Source organism: Callorhinus ursinus, unplaced genomic scaffold (assembly GCF_003265705.2).
Source record: "Callorhinus ursinus isolate GAN/ISIS: 27379988/994484 unplaced genomic scaffold, GSC_fseal_2.0 scaffold25, whole genome shotgun sequence".
Taxonomy (NCBI): Eukaryota; Metazoa; Chordata; class Mammalia; order Carnivora; family Otariidae; genus Callorhinus; species Callorhinus ursinus.
In genome coordinates this window covers 18,417,628-18,438,197 of record NW_027397087.1, presented here as the reverse complement: position 1 = coordinate 18,438,197, position 20,570 = coordinate 18,417,628, and the positions used below count along the sequence as shown (strand labels likewise).

Below are 20,570 nucleotides of genomic sequence, written 5' to 3'. Positions count from 1 at the left end.
TTTTAGGTGGGGCTTTTAGTTCACATTAGAGCCTCTGGAATCAACATTGATAAAACAGGTCAGAAGAGCTTACCTCCAAAGGCACCCAGTACCCAGGTATTTAGGATTACTGTAGAGGTCCTTGAGAGAATTGGCCAAACCAGAAATCATAAATCTGTTTCATGCATCCTTAAGACTGTCCAGATTGATCTGTCCTTGATGAAGAGTGGAGAATTTCTGTTCTTTAATGTGGTTTGGTCAGGCTTTTGAAGTGATATCTACATCCCCAAAATAGAAAAAACTCTCTTGTAATGTAAGGACAAGAACCTTGAAAGGTTATAAATACTGGCTGATCATATAAGCAAAATTTCAAAGAACAATAAATTATTATTTACATATATGTAACCATATAAAGCTCATAGCTCCAATGAATAGAAGAGGGTAGACTCTGGTATTCACCTTGAACCATAAAAATTTTAAAAATTTTTATTTTTTTAATTTAAGTATAATTAACATACAGTGTTAGATTAGTTTTAGGTGTACAATATAATGACTCAACAATTCTATATATTACTCATCGCTCATCACGATAAGTGTACTCTTAATCCCCTTCACTGATTTCACCCATCCCCCCACCCACTTCCGCCTTGGTAACCACCAGTTTGTTCTCTGTATTTAAAAGTCCGGGCGCCTGGGTGGTTCAGTCATTAAGCGTCTGCCTTCGGCTCGGGTCGTGATCCGGGGGTCCTGGGATTGAGCCCTGCATTGGCCTCCCCGCTCAGCAGGAAGCCTGCTTCTCCGTCTCCCACTCCCCCTGCTTGTGTTCCCTCTCTCGCTGTGTCTCTCTCTGTCAAATAAATAAATAAAATCTTAAGGAAAAAAAAAGTCTGTTTTTCTGTTTGTCTTTTGCCTTTGTTCATTTATTTTGTTTCTTAAATGCCACCTGTGAATGAAATCATGGTATTTGTCTTTCTCTGATTGACCTCTTTCACTTAGCATTATGCCTTCTAGGTCCATCAGTGTTGTTACAAATGGCAAGCTCTCATTCTTTTTTATGGCTGAGTAACATTCCATTGTGTATATATACCACATCTTTATTCATTCATCTGTGGATGGACATTTGGGTTGCTTCCATATCTTGGCTATTGTAAATAATGCTGCAGTAAACATAGGAGTGAATCTCCCTCTCTCCCTCTCTCTCTCTTTCTCTTCAAATTAGTGTTTTCATTTTCTTTGGCTAAATACCCAGTAGTGGAATTACTGGATCATAGGGTAATTCTATTTTTAACTTTTTGAGGAACCTCCATACTGTTTTCCACAGTGGCTGCACCAGCTTGGATTCACATCAACAGTACACAAGCGTTCTTTTCTTCCACATCCTTGCCAACACTTATTTCTTGTGGTTTTGATTTTAGCCATTCTGACAGGTATGAGATGATGCCTCATTATAGTTTTGATTTACATTTCCCTGATCATGAGTGATGGTAAGCATCTTTTCATGTGTCTGTTGACCATCTGAATGTCTTCTTTGAAAAAATGTCTATTCATGGATTCTGCCCATTTTTAAATTGGATTATTTGGGGTTCTTTGGTGTTGCGTTGTGTAAGTTCTTTAAATAGTTTCAATATTAACTCCTTATTGGATATATCATTTGCAGATCACTTCATTCAGTTGGTTGTCTTTTTTGTTTTGTTGTGCAAAAGCTTTTTATTTTGATAAATAAAAATAGTTTAATTTTGCTTTTGTTTCCCCTGCCAAAGGAGACATATCTAGAAAAATGTTTTTATGGCTGATGTCAAAGGGATTATTGCCTGTGTTTTCTAATAGGAATTTTATGGTTTCAGGTCTCAAATTTAGGTCTTTAATCCATTTGGGGTTTATTTTTGTGTACAGGATAAGCAAGTGTGGACCATAAAATTTCTATCCCTGATGTTTTTGTCTGTTTTCTCCTCATCGCTGTCATACCCTTCTCGTTTTTCCTTTTGTGTGTCTTTATTATCTCTTATCCTTCTCTCGTCTCTGTCTCTGCTTGGCTTCCCATTTCTACCTAGCTCTCCTCTTATTCTCTCTTTTTGGCATTTCTTCCTATATAGCCACATAGAACTGAAGAACATTTTAAAGACTTTATTGTACCTATTTTATAAAGATTTCTACTTCCTGCGTTTAATTTAAAAGCAGGTAAATTGGTTATTTTACATTTTTACTCTTTGTAGCCCTTTATTGATTTTGGTCCTCTCAAATTGAGGGGTCCTCCAGAGAAGAAATGTTGCCCATTTTAAATATGGCCACTCAAGACCTTCTGAGTATCTGTAGGCCTATCCTTACCCAATTGTCCTTGGCCCCAAGAGTTTACCCTGGCTTAGATTGCAAGTTATAGTTCATCCAATATCTGAAAAACAACTCCAGAGTTAGACTTTTAGATGATAGTACTTTAGAATTTGAGAAGGACTCTGGGTACTGTTTAATCTTAAGGATGAGAAAACTGTGAACCAGAGAGGTCTTGGCGATTGCTCAAAGCTGTGTAGCTGGTAAATGACAGATCTAGGATTAAAGCCTTGATTCAGAGGAGCTTTTATATGATGGAAGAGTGGTGCTTATTTATATATTGGAATGGTCTACGAAGCTTGGGAGAAAAGGGAAGACTCTGCCAGAAAGTCAGGGAAATATAAAAAGAATAATAAAGTCCTTTAAAAAACTTAAAAACGACTGATCGTATGGATCCAGGATCCTAAATCCTGGAAAAGAAAATGTATATGGCATGTGCTTGAGGTCAGTGTACATATGTACATAGTTGTATAAATTTCTGGTTCATTTGAACAAGCCTTGATCTTACTGCCTTTAATATTTTTATTCTTCCCTATATTATAGGAAAGAGCTATATGAATTTTTAGACTTTTTGATACATTTTGATATTAAGACTTGAAATAGCCTTTCAAATACAGTACAGTTTAAATAGCAGTTCCCATTAATATTTTCATCAGACTAGCAGAAGCCTCCCCACCTTGTCTGCTGTTGGAAGGAGTGCTGTCACACAAGGGGTGGTGACAACTGATCATGCAGGAATTGGGAAGAGATCATTTTTCTAATCATATTGTAGAAGACAACCCAAAAACTGTTGATACTGTACCTTGATTAATGAATGTATAGAAAAAAGTGAATTCTGAGGACGTTTTAAACGACTAAAAGAAAGGACACTGGCACCACAATGAGAACTGTTTTATTAGATGATTTATGTTTTAGTCAGCTATGAATGAACAGAGGCAATGGGTGTGTCCAGTTCTGTCTAGAAATTCAAATAAAAAGAAAATGAGATGGTGCGTATGAGGTTCAATGATGTTTCATAAAAACAGGGATTACGTGCAAGCTTGTACTATAAAATTTAAACATTCCTTAGTGTGTCACCTAGGTCCTCCTGATTTTCCCCACAATATGGGAGTCAGAGTGTCAGGAACAGGTTGCTCTACTCTCACTGTATTTTTCAAGGTCTATAAAATAAGACAGTTACCCTCATTTCTCAAAGGAAAAAGAAACTTTTCCTTGGAGAAGTCCTGAATTTCTACTTTGGAAATTTATTGCTTAGGACTGTGGATTCTACCACTTTGGTGTCTCTTAAAGCTCTCTACCTCTCTCAATCAGGACAGACACAACCTTTGTTCAGACTTCTGTAAGTTTTCATCTGGACCCTTGGCACTCATACTCCACATTGCTGCCAGAGTGATTTTACTGGTTGGATTGTGCTGTTTTCTGTTGAATGGCGCTCCATTGCCTTTAGGTAAACTTCAGATTCCTTAACATCTCACGTTAGAACTTTATGGTCAGGTTCTTGGTCATCTCTACAACCTTATCCGTCATTACTCCGTGTTCCAGCCAAACTGAATGATATGCTCTTTCCTAACTTCTTGTGCATCTGAGCTTTCATTTATGTTATCTCCTTTCCCTGGAATGTTTCCTTTCTAACTTCCGCATCCCTTGCTTACTTTTTCCTAGTTATGTTTCCAGACCTTGTTCTGGTATCTTTTTTTTTTTTTTAAAGATTTATTTATTTATTTGAGAGAGCGAGAAGGAGAGAGAGAGAGAGTACATGAGACGGGGGAGGGTCAGAGGGAGAAGCAGGCTCCTCGCTGAGCAGGGAGCCCGATGTGGGACTCGATCCCGGGACTCCGGGACCATGACCTGAGCCGAAGGCAGTCGCTTAACCAACTGAGCCACCCAGGCACCGTTCTGGTATCTTCTTCAGGGAGCCTTTCCTGATCACCTCTTCCTCCTTTCCTTGCCCCATCACATGTATTACAATCTCAAATTACTAGTCTCTCTTTCCTGTTAGACCATTAGCCACTTGAGGACGCAGATCACAGCTTATTTAATTTGTATCCCTAGTGTTTAGCACAATGTTTGGCATGTAGTAGGTATTTGATAAATATTGTTGGATAAATAACTCTCTTTTAAAAGATAAAAAGATCGTCTTCCATAGTAGAATAACTTTCCCATCTTGTGGCCTTATAGGATAGTTCCACTAAAAACCTTTGAAGTCATCCTGATCCAGTCTCTTTGTAAATTAAGGGCACAAATAATACCATCTTTATGTGCTTGTTCAGTTATTTTGATGAAAAGTTAATTGCTGGTACCATCTCAGGAAGTGGCAGTTTCCTACTTCTGTCCTAGTAGAAATCGTAGTCAAAGCAGAGAGATTTAGGGGCGTCTGGGTGGCTCAGTCAGTTAAGCATCTACCTTGGGCTCAGGTCATGATCCCAGGGTCCTGGGGTCCAGCTCTGCGTCGGGCTCTCTGCTCAGTGGGGAGCCTGCTTCTCCCTCTCCCTCTGTTCCCCCACTTGTGCTTGCTCTGTCTCTCTAGTGATCTCTCTCTCTCAAATAAATAAATAATAAAAAAACCAGATTTATTCTTAGGCTAGGTTGCTCATTGAAGTTCTATTTACTTGTAAGCAATACACATTTATTGAGCATTTGTGATGTGTCAGGCTCTGCACTAGATGCTGGATATTAAAGATAAACATGATTTAGGTCTTAATCCTCAAAGAAATGATAATCTTGTGAACAAGTATATCATTTAGAGTTTTTGAGTCATTGTGTGAATGAATTAGAGATGGAATAGTAGAAAGTCTTTGAGTTCTGACATATTTGAACACGTCAGCCAACAAGTAAATGACCTATTCTCCGCTAATGAAGATACTTTCAGTATCTTTAAGTTTGTGGAAGACATGACTTCTTGGACTGTTAACTTCTAGACAATTTCTAATTTTCTTTTTTTAAGATTTTATTTATTTGACAGAGAGAGACACAGCGAGAAAGGGAACACAAGCAGTGGGGAGTGGGAGAGGGAGAAGCAGGCTTCCCACTGAGCAGGAAGCCCGATGTGGGGCTCGATCCCAGGACCCTGGGATCATGACCTGAGCCCAAGGCAGATGCTTAATGACTGAGCCACCCAGGTGTCCCTTGAATGCCACTCTTGAGACTCCTTTGACCTTTTCTTTTTTTAAGATTTTATTTATTTATTAGAGAGCATGAGCAGGGGGGACAGGTATGAGGGGGAGGGGCAGAGGGAGAGGGAGAAGCAGACTCTCCACTGAGAAGGGAGCCTACTGCTTGGCTGGATCCCAGGATCCTGAGATCATGACCTGAGCCGAAAGCAGATGCCCAACGACTGTGCCACCCAGGCGCCCCGACAATTTCTAATTTTAATTAAATAGGATTTTCTTTTAAATTCCCTTGCTGTGGCTACTTTTTCTTCTAAGGTGGTTGACAGCAGCACTGTAATATATCAGAATTATTATCTAGAAATTAAATAATGTGTTCGAGATCTGTACACAAAAAAATTCAGAGACCCTCTATTACAGATTCATCCTTAGATGTGATGCTGTCTAATTTGATGCTTGATATCATCTTCTCCCTCTCTGTTCATTGCTAGTTTGTAAATAGTTATTTTTATAGGAAATATCATTCTTATGTTCCTTCCCACATTGCTGCATGTATGAACCAGAAGAAATTCACCATGGTTCGCTGATGAGAACACAGAAGAAATAATGTTCATCACATTCAGGAGTGGGCAGCACTGTTAGTTACTCTTCTTTGTTTTACAGAGATGAACGAAATCAGTCCATCATCGTAAGTGGAGAGTCTGGGGCAGGAAAAACAGTCTCAGCTAAGTATGCCATGCGATACTTTGCAACTGTGAGTGGTTCTGCCAGTGAAGCCAATGTTGAGGAAAAGGTCTTGGCCTCCAACCCCATCATGGAGGTAAGAGAGGAGCCGCCTTGGCCATCTTACTATATTCTCTTAAGAATCCTGCTCAAAAACTTATTGAAACAGCACATGTCAGAAAGTAAGAAAATACTTTTTCCAGCTGCTAAAAGTAAGAAAATACTTTTGCACGTATTAGTAAGACGAGATGTACGAAAAGTAAAAAGTTAGTAAGGTAGCCAGTTGAGTAAAGCTATTTGAGAAGTATCTACTTTATTCCATAATCCTGCATTTTTAACCTACCATTGAACTGTTGCTTCTAAATAACTGACAGTGGTACCTCATTTTCTAAATCTCTGTTCTCCTAGTTAATCGACTCATATTTATTGTTCCTTGTACTAGAAGTATGTTCCTCATTTCCCCCCATTTCTGAGTTCATAGGGATTCACTATACCCAAGTATGATGAATTTTATCATTCCTTTGCCCACATTTCATTTTCTATACTTACAACCTGTTTAGCTGTAAGTTTCTTTTTTTTTTCCAGATTTGAACTATAGGCTTAAATCATGATCTTGTAAACACTTTCTTCTTGTTTCTGTGAAGCACATCACACAGCTTTAGGTTAGAGAAAGAAATTCGGTAGCTATAAATTCCTGAGAAAGGAAGAACTATGAAAGGATGTCCTTTCAAAAGTAAAATATGTATACAAAGCGGAAATGCTTATGTCAAAGAAAGTGGACCTGTTTGTGTGAGAATTTGAGTATTTCAGAATTTCTAACTAGAGAATTATCTATTAAAATGATTTTAGGAAAGTCACATTTTTGTAAATAATCCCATTAAATGGAAAAAAGTAATTCTCATTACTAACAGAAATTATTTGGGACAGGGAGAAACAAGCCTTTCTTATTAAAAATTTGAGTCAGCATTTTTTATTCCTGTTTTTTTTTTTCCTTTGTCAAGCCTTATTTGTCACCCAAACCCAGATGGAGTTTAGAACTGGCCTGGTGCACCTGTGGTACAAGTGGTTTTTGCAATAATCAGTCCAGAGGTAATTGTGCCTGGTTTGCAGTGCCGTGTGTGACACTTGAGAACAGAATGTTGACCCCCTGGCCTGCAGGGCTGCCCTCCAGAGCGGGAGGACCTCTGTCCTCGAACCAAGAGGACAGCATGTGCTGGGGGAGTTACAGGGCTGCCTGGGCCAGATGCACTGTGCAGAGAGAACTGGAGGAGTTTTCTGAAATAGCACAGATGGGGGGCCGGGGGAACAGAGGTGTGTGCCAAAAAGACTAGTAAAGATTTTAAGCAAGTATTAAGATTTTGAAAGAATTTAAGCTATAGATACAGTGCTGGATGCCATTGTTAATATTGGGGAGATAGAATCCGTAGAGCCAGTTTTTGGTTTTGGGTCAGAAAACAACAGGGCTTTGCTTTGCTTCCTATCATTAGTTTGACTATTTTTGGTCACAGCAACAAATTCTATATATTTGGCAGTAGTTTAGTTCATTATTAGTCCCTAATGTTAGTCTAGATTGTGATGGCATCAGGGAATCCCACCTCTTCTAGGCTGGACCATATAATAATGTAAGTCTGGAGTGAACCTTCTAGGATATGTCTAGAATATTTTATGACCTTCTATATTCTCATTCAAAAAATGCTACATTGTTTTTTCTACAATACAGATTTGCATTGTGTTAGTAGGGGAGGTTAAAATGGCCATAGATCCTAGTTTGTTTGTTTTTTTATTTTTTTTTAAAGATTTTATGTATTTATTTGACAGAGAGAGAGAGAGAGAGAGAGACAGCGAGAGAGGGAACACAAGCAGGGGGAGTGGGAGAGGGAGAAGCAGGCTTCCCGCTGAGCAGGGAGCCTCATGCGGGGCTCGATCCCAGGACCCTGGGATCATCACCTGAGCTGAAGGCAGACACTTAAAACTGAGCCACCCAGGCGCCCCCATAGATCTTAGTTTTTAATATGTAGTTATAAGGAATTTACTTTATTTGCTGGGATGAACAAAAAAAGATAAAGACATCAGTTATGCTTAGCCATTCCCTTCTATATTGTTATGTAGTTGTTTTTTTTTTTTAAAGATTTATTTATTTATTTATTTATTTGAGAGAGAGAATGAGAGACAGAGAGCATGAGAGGGAAGAGGGTCAGAGGGAGAGGCAGACCCCCCAGCTGAGCAGGGAGCCTGATGCGGGACTCGATCCAGGGACTCCAGGATCATGACCTGAGCCGAAGGCAGTCGCTTAACCAACTGAGCTACCCAAGCGCCCTCTTACGTAGTTTTTCTATAGGAATTTGGATTAAGAAAATTTGGCAAAGAGAGAACTAATTTTCGATGAGTACAAATGAGGGCATCCCAGTTTGAAAGATCAAAATGGAATCTGGGACTGAAGAGAGGTGACAAAGGGTTTGCAGTTATAGGAAGAAGACATAGATGAAATACTGAGTATGCGGCCTAGAAGGTTTGTAACTTTAAACCTGTCTCAAGACTGTGTTTCTGTATCAGAGCCCTTTACTGTGATGTCAAGAATGGCATGTCTGGGTCTCCATGATCTGAAACTCCTCCTTGGGTAATGAGCATCCTACACAGTTAACATCACAGCCTAGTGGCTATTGGGATTTGCACACGATCCTTTAGAAAGTTAGTTCCTCATCCTCAGCATAGGCTCCTTTTGCAAAATATGAATGATGCACAGATAAATGATTCTTTTTTGCTCATTTTATCATGTTTTCTTTTTCTCGTTTTCCTCCAGGACATTTTCATCCTAAGAGGGGGACAGGGAAAGATTCTTGTGGTCATAGTGGGTCTTAATAGTTCTTTTACAACATTAATAACCATAGTTAAAGATTTTCATCTTCCTTTTAGTAAAGAAGAATAAGTTGCTCAACACTCCACTGAAATCAATAGTGAAATCAAGACCACAAAACTTTTTTTTCATTAACAATTTCTTGCTAATTGAAATGAAAATAGCATCAAGGGAGCCTGTTGTAAATACAGTACTTATAAGGGAGAGGGAGGAACTAAGTGGAATGGACAAAAGGTATTGTTTATATAGAGAGCCTTCTTTCCTTGCCAAATTCAAGGCTTGTAATCATATAATTCTAGTTTTGTAAAGGACCCCAGAGCTCATTTATCCTAGTCAGTTTACCCTTGGAGACACTACTGTTCCTCAGAGGATTAAATGTTGGCAAGTTGGTAGGAGGGCCTGGTCTGATACCCAGGTCTTCAGACTTCTATTTCATTCACTCCTTCTACCATTCTTTGCTCTATGTTTAAATACCTTTTACTCAAAGGCAGAGGGGAGGCGTCTGTTTCAACCCTGGCCTACTCACCGCTGCTTCTCACAGGGTGTCGTGTTGTTTTGGCAGCTCAGCCACTCCGACTCGCACTCTGAGTCGATAGGAGGGAGATGGCATATGGAAGGTGGGGTGGGGTCAGGGAGGGAGGAGAAGCTGTGGACCCCCTTTGCCAGCTTGCTTAGTTGCTGGCAGGAAGGTGCTTGGGACGGTGCCTGGTAAACACTCGGTGACTATTAACTGCTGCTGCCACAATTACTACATCTTCTTCATCTGCTCTTTGACGGAATATTCTGTGTTGAAAGAAAATCCTGCATTTATCATTAGTTTCCTTTTCTAAACAAAATAAAAATAATTGGAATACATGGAGACTTTTTGTTGTACTTTTTGTCATATCAAAAAGGGGAATATCTAAGGAAATGCATTGTTAAATGGTCCTAGGCTACACTAGATCACTCTTACTTTGCTGGGAAGATAGCTTTCTGTCATTCTTTCCATTTAAAACGTTAATCTGAAATATAGCAGTGTTATTGCCAGAGCAAAAGAGTGAAATGTGCTTTCTTTGATTGATCAGAGAATCTGATGTGTTGATTTTTTTGTGACTGTGTAATTACTGTTTTCATCACTTACATTCGTATTCCTTTTTTAACACTCCAGAGCATTTTCATGTCTTTCTCTGCTATGGTTTCAGTCTACTAATCCTGATCGTCTCAGGCTTTGCACAAGTAAATTATAGTAATCTTATATAAAATATTTTATTAAACATTTAATGCATGCATTATGTGAACACTTGCTTCTCTAACTGCACCATGTTTTTTGCTTTGCCTTGGAAGAAAAATTTCTAGAAGCATGTTACCTAAGTCAGAAAGTAGTACATACATTGTCTTAATTTTTAAAATTATATAAAAAACTTAGCAGAAAGTTACATTCTCTGAATTCTATGGCAGATGTTTTACAAGTTAGATACATCTGTCAAAACCCAAGGGCAAATTTTACTGTGTCTGGTTTCTGAAAATGACTTTGAATTGAATGGGTGATTACTAAGATTCTGCTAATAACCAGTCCAGCTAGGCCTTTGTTGTCACAGGATAAGTGGATAGAAACTTCTAGCTAAAGAGTCTCAACACCAGAGCAATATTTCCTTGAAAAATATTAATTTGTCTTAACTAGCTTACTTACATAAAGCAGACTAAATTTTCCGGAAATGCAAACCCTAGTGTGTAACTAAGAGGGCCTGTGCTTTGGCAGCCCCCAGCCCCATCCATTTCTTTCTTTGTTGGCCTGCATGAGTGTGTTCTGATACGACAAATGGTGTGAAAACCTCCCAGACACTGGGCTCAGGTCTGCTGTTTCTGAAGATAATTTGTGTGAGAGTGAAAAGGCAGATCTAAACTATTTGTCGGTATCCGTGTGGTTGTGCATTGGGCAAAGCATACACTGGTGCCTGCAAGGGCAAGATTGGTTCAGGTCTTAAAAGAATCAGTTTTAAAGTGTTGTGTTACACTCTGTCCTTTCTTTCCCCGAACAGACTCTGTAAATGTCATGTCATGAACTGTATTTCTAAAATACTATTTTTTCCCCTTGCTTCTTAGTCCATTGGAAATGCTAAGACAACCAGGAATGATAATAGCAGCCGTTTTGGGAAGTATATTGAAATTGGTTTTGATAAGAGATACCGAATCATTGGTGCCAATATGAGAACTTATCTTTTAGAGAAATCCAGAGTGGTATTCCAGGTAAGCCGGGCAGGTGCACATATGTATTTGTGTTAGATTGCCTATAATTCTAGAGCTCATGCTTGCTGGTATGCATTTTATTTGCAGATACTCTTGGGCATATTATGACAATATTACTACAAACCACATTTGGGCTGAAATTTGTAAAATGGTACCTGTCAGAGGCAGGGCAGTACCCATTAGACTAATAATCTGGGGGACTGGGCATTGGTTTAGGTTTAATGGTTTTGATTTTTTCCTGCAGATGGTTGTAGGAAAAGCTTAGTTAAAAAGAGGTACTATTCGTTTTTTTTTTTTCAAGATTTTATTTTTTTACTTCTTTCAGAGAGATAGTGTGTATGTGAGCAGGGGGAGGGTCAGAGGGAGAGGAAAAAATCCCAAGCAGACTCAGTGCTGAGCACAAGCTGACATGGGGCTCTATCCCCTGACCCTGATATCATGACCTAAGCTGAAACCAAGAGTCAGACGCCTAACTGACTGCTCCACCCAGGCGCCGCAAGAGGTGTTATTAGTTTACTCTTAACTCTCATATTTCCTAGTTGATAGGGGAGACATTGGGTTATGTTTTCAGTGAGTTTGAGTTTGAACCTAGTTCCTTGCCCTCTTTTCTTCCTTCTCCTCTCTTAGAATATGATATTGTTTAGATAGATTAGTGAAGGTTAAAAAATCTCCTTTACCAGACATAAGCCCCTTTTGGGCATCAAACCAGACCTTGAGGCCACACTATGCTTTAGTCAGCTGGATACACTGCAGAATTCAAGGATATGATGGTAGAGTATAAGGATTCAGTTTTGTATGAACAGTCATATTACAGTTGCATTTTTAAAGTATGTATGTGGAAAAAGGACTGTTAGGAAATACTAAGAAATTATATTAAAATTATACATGTATAATATGTATACATATATTAAAATTATACATTTTGTAAAATGTTTTATTGATGTTAAAATGTATAAACTAAAATGATATAGATGATGTAGTGCATTTGTGGATTTCTTACAAACAACCAGTAGATGATCTGGTCTGACATAGGGCAAAGCTAGAATATCCTTTTTCATTTAAAGTGTTAGGAAGACCATGAACCTGAGAGGTACTATGAGAAAATACTGAGTACAGGTTTACCTCCTTTTCCCAAAAGTAGATTGGTCCTATGAAACCTTTTGTAAGCTGAAATGGTGTAAAATGAATAAAAAATTACCATTAATTTATATGGAAAAATTTCTGAGCATCCCCAGACCCCAAAAATAACCTCTCTTAGGCTTTTCTAATACCTTAGGACACATCTTGCTAACAGATGCACAAAATAAATCGAGATAAAGCACAGATGCTCACAGACAGAGTTCAAAGCTATGGCAGCTTGACGCTGAGATGCTGGCTGTAGTTCCCGGGGAAGGAGCTTGGCGGTCCCATGGTCGCTGCTAGGGGTGTGCTGCCTCTTTAGTGGCTCATTGCAAAATAACTGCTAAACACTAGTTTTTGCTTTTCTGTAAAAAATCCTCTTTGGATTTCTTTTGGTTAGCAAAGCAGATGGTAATGTAGGCCTTCTGCAAAAATGAAGTGGTGTAGTGCGAACTTTAGAAAAGCAGGGGATACCTATATTTCAAAAACATGGTTTTAGTTTTCCCCAAAGGCAATAATCTCTTATGACAATAGCATATATCAAACTGTTCTTTACTTCAAAAAACATCATTATCAGATAATTTTTGTTCAATGTGACCAACAGGTACACATTCATACATATATGCACATAGCTAATAAATCATAAGATTTAACAATCATAAACCTATATTAGGAAATTTAGGGAGGGACAACTTATTACACTGAGATAATTAAATATTAAAATTTTATTTTATGGGGGCGCTTGGGTGGCTCAGTCGGTTGTATCTGATCCTTGATTTCAGCTCAGGTCATGATCTCTGGGTTGTGGGATGGAGCCCCTAGTCTATGCTCAGTGGGGAGTCTGCTTGAGATTCTCTCCCTCTGCCCCTCCCCCCACTCTCTTTCTCTCTCTCTTTCAAATAAATAAATCTTAAAAAACTTTGGGGCACCTGGGTGGGTCAGATGGTTAAGCATCTTTCTTCAGCTCAGGTCATGATCTTCAGGTCCTGGGATTGAGCCCTGTGTCGGGGTGGGGGGGGTGCTCCCAGCTCAGCGGGGAGTCTGCTTCTCCTTCTCCCTCTGCCTCTCCCCCTGCTTGTGCTCTCTCTGTCTCTCTCTCTCAAATGAATAATAATAATAAAAAAATCTTAAGCTTATTTTATGATTGAATTTTCTGAGTTTTAGGTTAAAATGCTATAATTGAAAACTCTTCTTATTTCAAAGGCAGAAGAGGAGAGAAACTATCATATCTTCTATCAGCTTTGTGCTTCAGCAAAGTTACCTGAATTTAAAATGCTGCGATTAGGTATGAATTTGGTGTTAGATTTATTGTTCTGGTATTGTTTTCCATTAATTCCTGAGTTCATAAGCTTATTAAAAAGAGGATTATCTTATACTAAAATATTTATGAATAAAATGATAAGAAGTCTGCATTTGGCTTCACGATAACCTGGGGAGGGGGAAAGGGTGAACAGCTGCATAAATGGAGCAGGATTGGCCTTGAATTGATACCTGTTTAAGATGAATGATGAGTACACAGGCAGTCGAACTCCAGACTCCATACAGTTAACCAGGCTATCACTGTCTCTGCTTCAGAGTGGACATGAGGGTAGGAGTCAAGGCTTTTTCATACACTGCAAATCTTTTATTTTCGTTAATTGCAGGAAATGCAAATAACTTTCATTACACGAAGCAAGGTGGCAGTCCTGTGATTGAAGGAGTTGATGATACCAAGGAGATGGCACATACCAGGCAGGCCTGCACTCTGCTAGGTAACAGTTTTATTTTTGAGCTCTTAGGAGCAATAGTTCTCTGATTCAAGCAATTTTTGTTTTGGAATATTTGCTTAGCTTTGTATTAGGTGGTGAGTGTTGGGAGATTTAATATTCATTCCTTATAAAACACCTTTGGGCAGCAAATGAGCACAAGGTTTCTTTTTGGGGTGATGGGAACTGTTCTAAAATCTGATTGTAGTAATGGTTGTACAACTAATCACTGAATTGTATACTTAAAACAGGTGAATTTTATGGTATGCAAATTATCCTTCAATAAAGCTGTTTAAAGAACAAATTGAGGGCATTAGGGGAGGTGGGACTAACTAATTCTTTGTTTAAATTTTCACAAAATCTGAAACCTAAAGCTAAATGAAATGGGTTCCTGAACAAGCTCACATTTTATAGGGTTTTCGCCTTTGTTTTTTTGTTTGTTTGTTTGTTTTGCCTTTTTTTGGTCTTTTGTGGTTGGGAAATGTGGTTGAGCTGGTGTAGTGACAAAACACTGTATTGCATATAGATTATTCCAGTGTTTTAAAAAATGGCTCAGATGTCACTGTCTTGTTTCTGAGATTTAAAAAATATGGAGTCTACCTGCAAGTAAATTAATCTTTAGAACTGCAATGTACAACTTTTAGTGGTGAATTATTTATTTTAAAAACCTCAAAATATAGGGACATCTGGGTGGCTCAGTTGGTTAAGCATCTAAGCATGTAAGCATCTAAGCCTTCAGTTTAGGTCATGATCCCAGGGTCCTGAGATGGAGCCCTGCATGGGGCTCCTTGCTCAGCAGGGAGCCTGCTTCTCCCTCTGCCTGCCGCTTCTCCCTCTGCCTGCCGCTCCCCCTGCTTGTGCTCTCTCTCTGTCAAATAAATAAAATTTTTTAAAAAACCCTCAAAATATAAATAAATAACATCATGTGTTGGGATCTTGATGAGTACTATGAGGTGAGTTAATTTAATTTAAAAGCATTGCTAATCAGAGTATGGTCCAGGACCATAGTGGAGCTTGCAAAAATTCAGAAACTCAAGCCCCATCTCAGACCTACTGACTCAGAATCTGCATGTTAACAAGATCCATTGGTGACTCGTATGCACATTAAAGTTTGAAAAATACTACTATACTTCTAGGGCTAAATCTATTTGTAAATAGAAAATTACAAGTTTGTAAAAGCCATAATTAGGAGATAGTTAGAACATTTATTATAAGATCAACTCTCAGTTACCCTGTATATGATTACATATTTGGAAATAATTTTACTATTTTTACTTCTATATAATTATATATAATATTCAGGAAAGTCTTACCTTACTGAAAAAGGAAACCGGATCTGAGAAAATGTCAAGGCTGTCCAGCTTTCTCATCCTGCCTCATCCATCAGTTGCTGCTTTAATGCTGCATTTAGATGTTCCCTCATCAAGCTGGGTACAACATGAGCCCAAACACTTCCCATCTCGGGATCTCTTTAGCTTATACTTGGTCTGTAGTTAGAAGAAGTAATTAACATAATCTGACTTAAAATAGCCTTATTGGGCTACCACTTGCATTTGGAGTAAATAGAAAAGGTAATAATGTTAGTAAAATACTTAAATCCAGGGTGTGATGATGATGATAATTTGTTTAGCATTTACTATGTGTCCCACAGCGTGCTAAGTATACTAAACGACTACATGCATTTTCTCATTTAATGTTCATGGATGCCCTTTGAGATAGTCACTACTATTCCCGTATCCTAAATGAGAAAACAGAAACATAGAAGGGTGATGTTCCGTGCCCATGTGAGATGGCAGGTCAGAAGCAGCGCCAGCCCTTGAGCCCAGTTCTCGCTCCCTCCACATCCCGCCCATGCTCCCAACCATGATGCTACACTCTGTTACATGCTGATAGCAACAAAGATGAAGGTGTGGTTAACCATGACATGTTACCATCTGCACATCTGGCAATATTCAAGAGTTAAAAATAGGCTTAACATTGGCTGCTGTAATGGTTTATAATCACTTGTTCATTTCCTCTGTTTCAGGAATTAGTGAGTCTTATCAGATGGGAATTTTCCGAATACTTGCTGGCATCCTTCACTTAGGCAACGTTGCATTTACGTCTCGGGATTCAGACAGCTGCACAATACCTGTAAGTTCAGGATATGCTTAGTGTGATAGCAGGTTATTTGTGTTTCAGTTTTGTTGATTCTTTATGGAAGCAGTATATTTGAAATCTCTCCTATCATTATCAGAGAGATAAATTATCCAAGTAGAATCTGGAACTGAAAGTAGGAAATATGGATGCTAATCCCTGGTGCATAGTGATTGTCTGTGTAAGGGAGAGGAGAGAACTTGGATACATGTCTGGTCCATATAAACAGATGGGAAGAATTCGATGTGAAAGTTGGATTGGGGCCATCTAGTGACAAGGGTTCATTTGGCCCATGGCACAAATACCAATAATTGAAAACTTTATGTCTTCAGCTGTGGAGTTGTAATATAGTTTAAAAGTTATTGAAACAACTATTAGCAGTGGTTACTCCTGAGAAGAGGAACTAGATGGCTGGGAGGCTGAGTGTCTTCACTAGGATTTGCATATTCTTTCACACATAGTGATAACTGCACACTGAGAATTAAAACCCAATTCCATATGTGGAAATGTTTGTTTAAAATGTAACAAAACCTGGTGGTCTCAGATTGTCCCCACTGGGCATTTATGATTTGCAGTATTTGCTGATCACCACCATCAAGTATAACACACGCACACACATACACACACATACACAAATAGTTTTAGGTATTTTTTAACTTTATTAGAATGAAGGAAATTTTAATATAATTAATTCTTTTTCCATCCTGCTTCCTCAAGATTGTGATAGGAAATAATCTTAAGATTTATGTTTCACTCTTCAGATATCCAAGTTGATATTAGCAAATCTACATGTAGATTAATTCATGAAATAAATTTGTATAAATGAGATGTTAGTTTTGAAATATATGTTTCAGTGTCTCTGCCTGGATTCAATCCCTACTTTACTGTTTAATTGTGCTGTGTTTTCTCGTGGGTTGCTTACACTTCTCTGAACCTCTCGCTCCTCATCTGTAAAATGAGACATTTTTTTCCAGCAATTTTCGAGTAGGTTCTGTGATTGATCTTCATACTGGATAAATTTTATATATATATGTGTGTGTGTGTGTGTATTTTTTTCAGGATTTATTTTTAAGTAATCTCTACACCTAATGTTGGGGCTTGAACTCACAACATGAGATCAAGAGTCTCATGTTCCACTGACTGAGCCAGTCAGATGCCCCATGATAAATTATTTTTTTTTAAAGATTTTATTTATTTATTTGAGAGAGAGAGAGAATGAGAGATAGAGAGCACGAGAGGGAAGAGGGTCAGAGGGAGAAGCAGACTCCCTGCTGAGCAGGGAGCCCGATACGGGACTCGATCCCGGGACTCCAGGATCATGACCTGAGCCGAAGGCAGTCGCCCAACCAACTGAGCCACCCAGGTGCCCTTATATTTTTTTTAAAAAGTAATAAATATGAAAAATCTACTTAGAGGCCAGAAACTAAGTGAAAATAGGAGCTATGAGAAAGAAGTAGAGCCCCGGATTTAAGGCTCACCTTGATGGCATTTACTGAACCCAGTGACTATGAACTTTAGTTTTCTTAGACAAAAGACAAAGCCCAGGATTCATATAAACAGGGGAACCCCTTCCTAAAGCTGAGACCCTAGACGGGAAACTAGTAGTAAACTTGCCCACTACCTACTCGAAGAGTACAAAGAAAAGTTGATCTGGCTTGAGCAAGCCTTGGTGCTAAGTGTAGGAGAAAACAGTTCCTAAAAATTGACGGCAATGAACTGACCCTCACAGTTACTCCCAGACTGATTTTGTAGTTCCTAGATGGTCCCAGAAAGCTAAATACAGAAAACTTAGCTTAAATTGGTCCTGGATTGGTGGTGCCTTAGATGCCTGTCAGAAGCAAATGTAAATCTACTTTGGATGATCCAGGTCTCAATAGAGTCCCATGAGAAAAGTTATAAGAAATATTGGCTCACAGTCAAAAATCACAGATTCCACAAAGAAACAAAATAGGAGGAGCTAGGCAAAACAACAGATAAAAGTCAAACCTATTAAGGATGCTGAAAGAAATTAATAGCAAATTTGACACAACTGAGGAGAGAAGAGAAGAGCTAGAAGAGATGTGAAGAAATTATCCAGAATGCAAGACAGGACCCAGAGATGGAGCACTTAAAACATAGGAGGGGGAGGGATGAAGTAATAAAATCTAGTTTTAATCCAATGAGAATTCCTAGGAAAAAAAAAAAAGAATGAGGCAGACATAACATTTGAAAAGATAATTACAAATTTCAGAAATTGTGAAAATGACTCTAAACCTCAGATTAGGAAAGTCCACAAAATCCTAATTAGAATAAATGAAAAAAAATCCACCCAAGGCACACCATAATGATAGCAAAGGCAGAGAGAAAAATCTTAAAACAGGCAGAAAGAGAAGACATACTACTTTAGAAGAAAGAACAGTTAAACCATTAGCTCACTTCTCAACTACAGTAGAAGCCAGAAAACACTATCTTCAGTGCTCTAGGGTAAGTAACTATTAACTTAGAATTGTATATCCCATAAAAAGATCTTTCCAGAATGAGGGAAGAATAGAAGTGTTTTCAGACAAATAGAAATTGGGAGATTTTGTCACCAAGAGGCCCTCACTAATGGAAATATTAAAGGACATGGTTTAGGCAGAAGGAAAGTGACCCAAGATAGATCTAAAAGTAGAGAATGAATGGTGGATCAATAAACTCGGAAAGCACATGCCAATATAGATAAAATTTCATTAATTAAAACAATAGTAATTATGAATAGTGTATTGGACTAGAAAAGACAGAACTCCCCACAAAATACTTAGTAGTACAAAGGGAAAGATAGGTATTTTTACAGTGGAGAAACTTGGCAGGCATTCCCTTAATCAGGTGACTGCAATCGACAGGACCAGTAGCGAGACCAGTCAACATCATAGAACTTTTTTTGTTGTTGCTTTTGTTGTTGTTGTTTGCTTTTAAAAAGCCTTTAAAGATATTTCTTTATTTCTCTGTTTTGCAGCTTATAGTGAACATTTTTTTTAAGTTTTTATTTTAACTCTAGTATAGTTACCATACAGTGTTAGATTAGTTTCAGGTGTACAGTATAGTGTATAGCACTTCCGTACAACACCCAGTGCTCATCACAAGTGCCCTCCTTAATCTCCATCACCTGTTTCACCCTTCCCCCCACCCACCTCCACTTTGGTAACATCAGTTTGTTCTTAATAAGAGTCTGTTTCTTGGGCTATTGTAAATAATACTGCAATAAATATCGGGGTGCATGTATCCCTTCAAATTAGTGTTTTTGCATTTTTTGGGTAAATACTCAGTAGTGTGATTACTGGATCACAGGGTAGTTCTATTTTTAACTTTTTTCCAGAGTGTTTTCTGGAAACTCTAATTTTAACTTATTCCATACTGTTTTCCAGAGTGGCTGCATGAGTTTACATTCCCACCAGCAATGCGTGTGGGTTCTTTTTTCTCCATATCCTTGCCAACACTTGTTGTTTCTTGTGTTTTTGAACTTAGCTATTCTGACAGGTGTGCAGTGATACAGTGATATCTCATTGTAGTTGTTTTTTTTTTAAAAGATTTTATTTATTTATTTTGACAGAAAGAGAGGGAACACAATCAGGGAGAGTGGGAGAGGGAGAAGCAGGCTTCCCACTGAGCAGGGAACCCGATGTGGGGCTCAATCCCAGGACCCTGGGATCATGACCTGAGCCAAAGGCAGACGCTTAATGACTGAGCCACCCAGGCACCCCTCTCACTGTAGTTTTGATTTGCATTTCCCTGGTGATGAGTGATGTTGAGCATCTTTTCATGTGTCTGTTGGCCATCTGTATGTCTTCTTTGGAGAAATGACTGTTGAACATTATATAACTTCTGATATGGTGAACTGAGAGCACAACATCACTTCCCTAGTATTCCTGCCGAGAAGGCATGACCCAAATCTAATCATGAGGCAGCGTCATGCATACCTGCATTGAGGGACATCCTAGTCAAAAATGTCAAGGTCACAAAAGACAAAAAAAAAAGAGCGAAGAGCTGTTGAGATTAAAGGAGGCTAGTGAAACATGGCAACTAAAATCAGTGTATGAACTTAGACTCGATCCTGGACTATAAAAATATCCCCCCACTCCTGTGCAGAGATTGATTAGATCAACCAGAAAAAGAATTAGATCTATAGGTTAGATTAAATAGAGTTGTGTCATTGCCAATTTTCTAATTCTCTTGGTGATACTGCACATTGAAATATTTAGGACTAAAATGGTATCATGCTTGGAACTTCTCTCAAAGGTTTTCTGGTTTTTTTTTTTCTCCCACTCCACTCTCAAAGGTTCTAAAAAATTAATGTGTATGTACATGTATGTGAAGGAGAGAGAATGATACAAGCAAATG

General features: G+C 38.5%; 1 protein-coding gene across 5 annotated transcripts in view; it reads left to right on the top strand.

The window, feature by feature from the left end:
• The window catches only part of MYO5A (myosin VA), a 197,152-nt gene that overhangs the window by 82,593 nt on the left and 93,989 nt on the right, over positions 1 to 20,570 (top strand). For all 5 annotated transcript variants that reach the window (XM_073877020.1, XM_073877019.1, XM_025883595.2 and 2 more), the window contains exons 5-9: positions 6,075 to 6,231; positions 11,071 to 11,214; positions 13,537 to 13,618; positions 13,977 to 14,084; positions 16,105 to 16,211. In XM_073877020.1, coding sequence (XP_073733121.1) covers positions 6,075 to 6,231; positions 11,071 to 11,214; positions 13,537 to 13,618; positions 13,977 to 14,084; positions 16,105 to 16,211 — 598 coding nt within the window. The remainder of the gene's footprint in view (positions 1 to 6,074; positions 6,232 to 11,070; positions 11,215 to 13,536; positions 13,619 to 13,976; positions 14,085 to 16,104; positions 16,212 to 20,570) is intronic.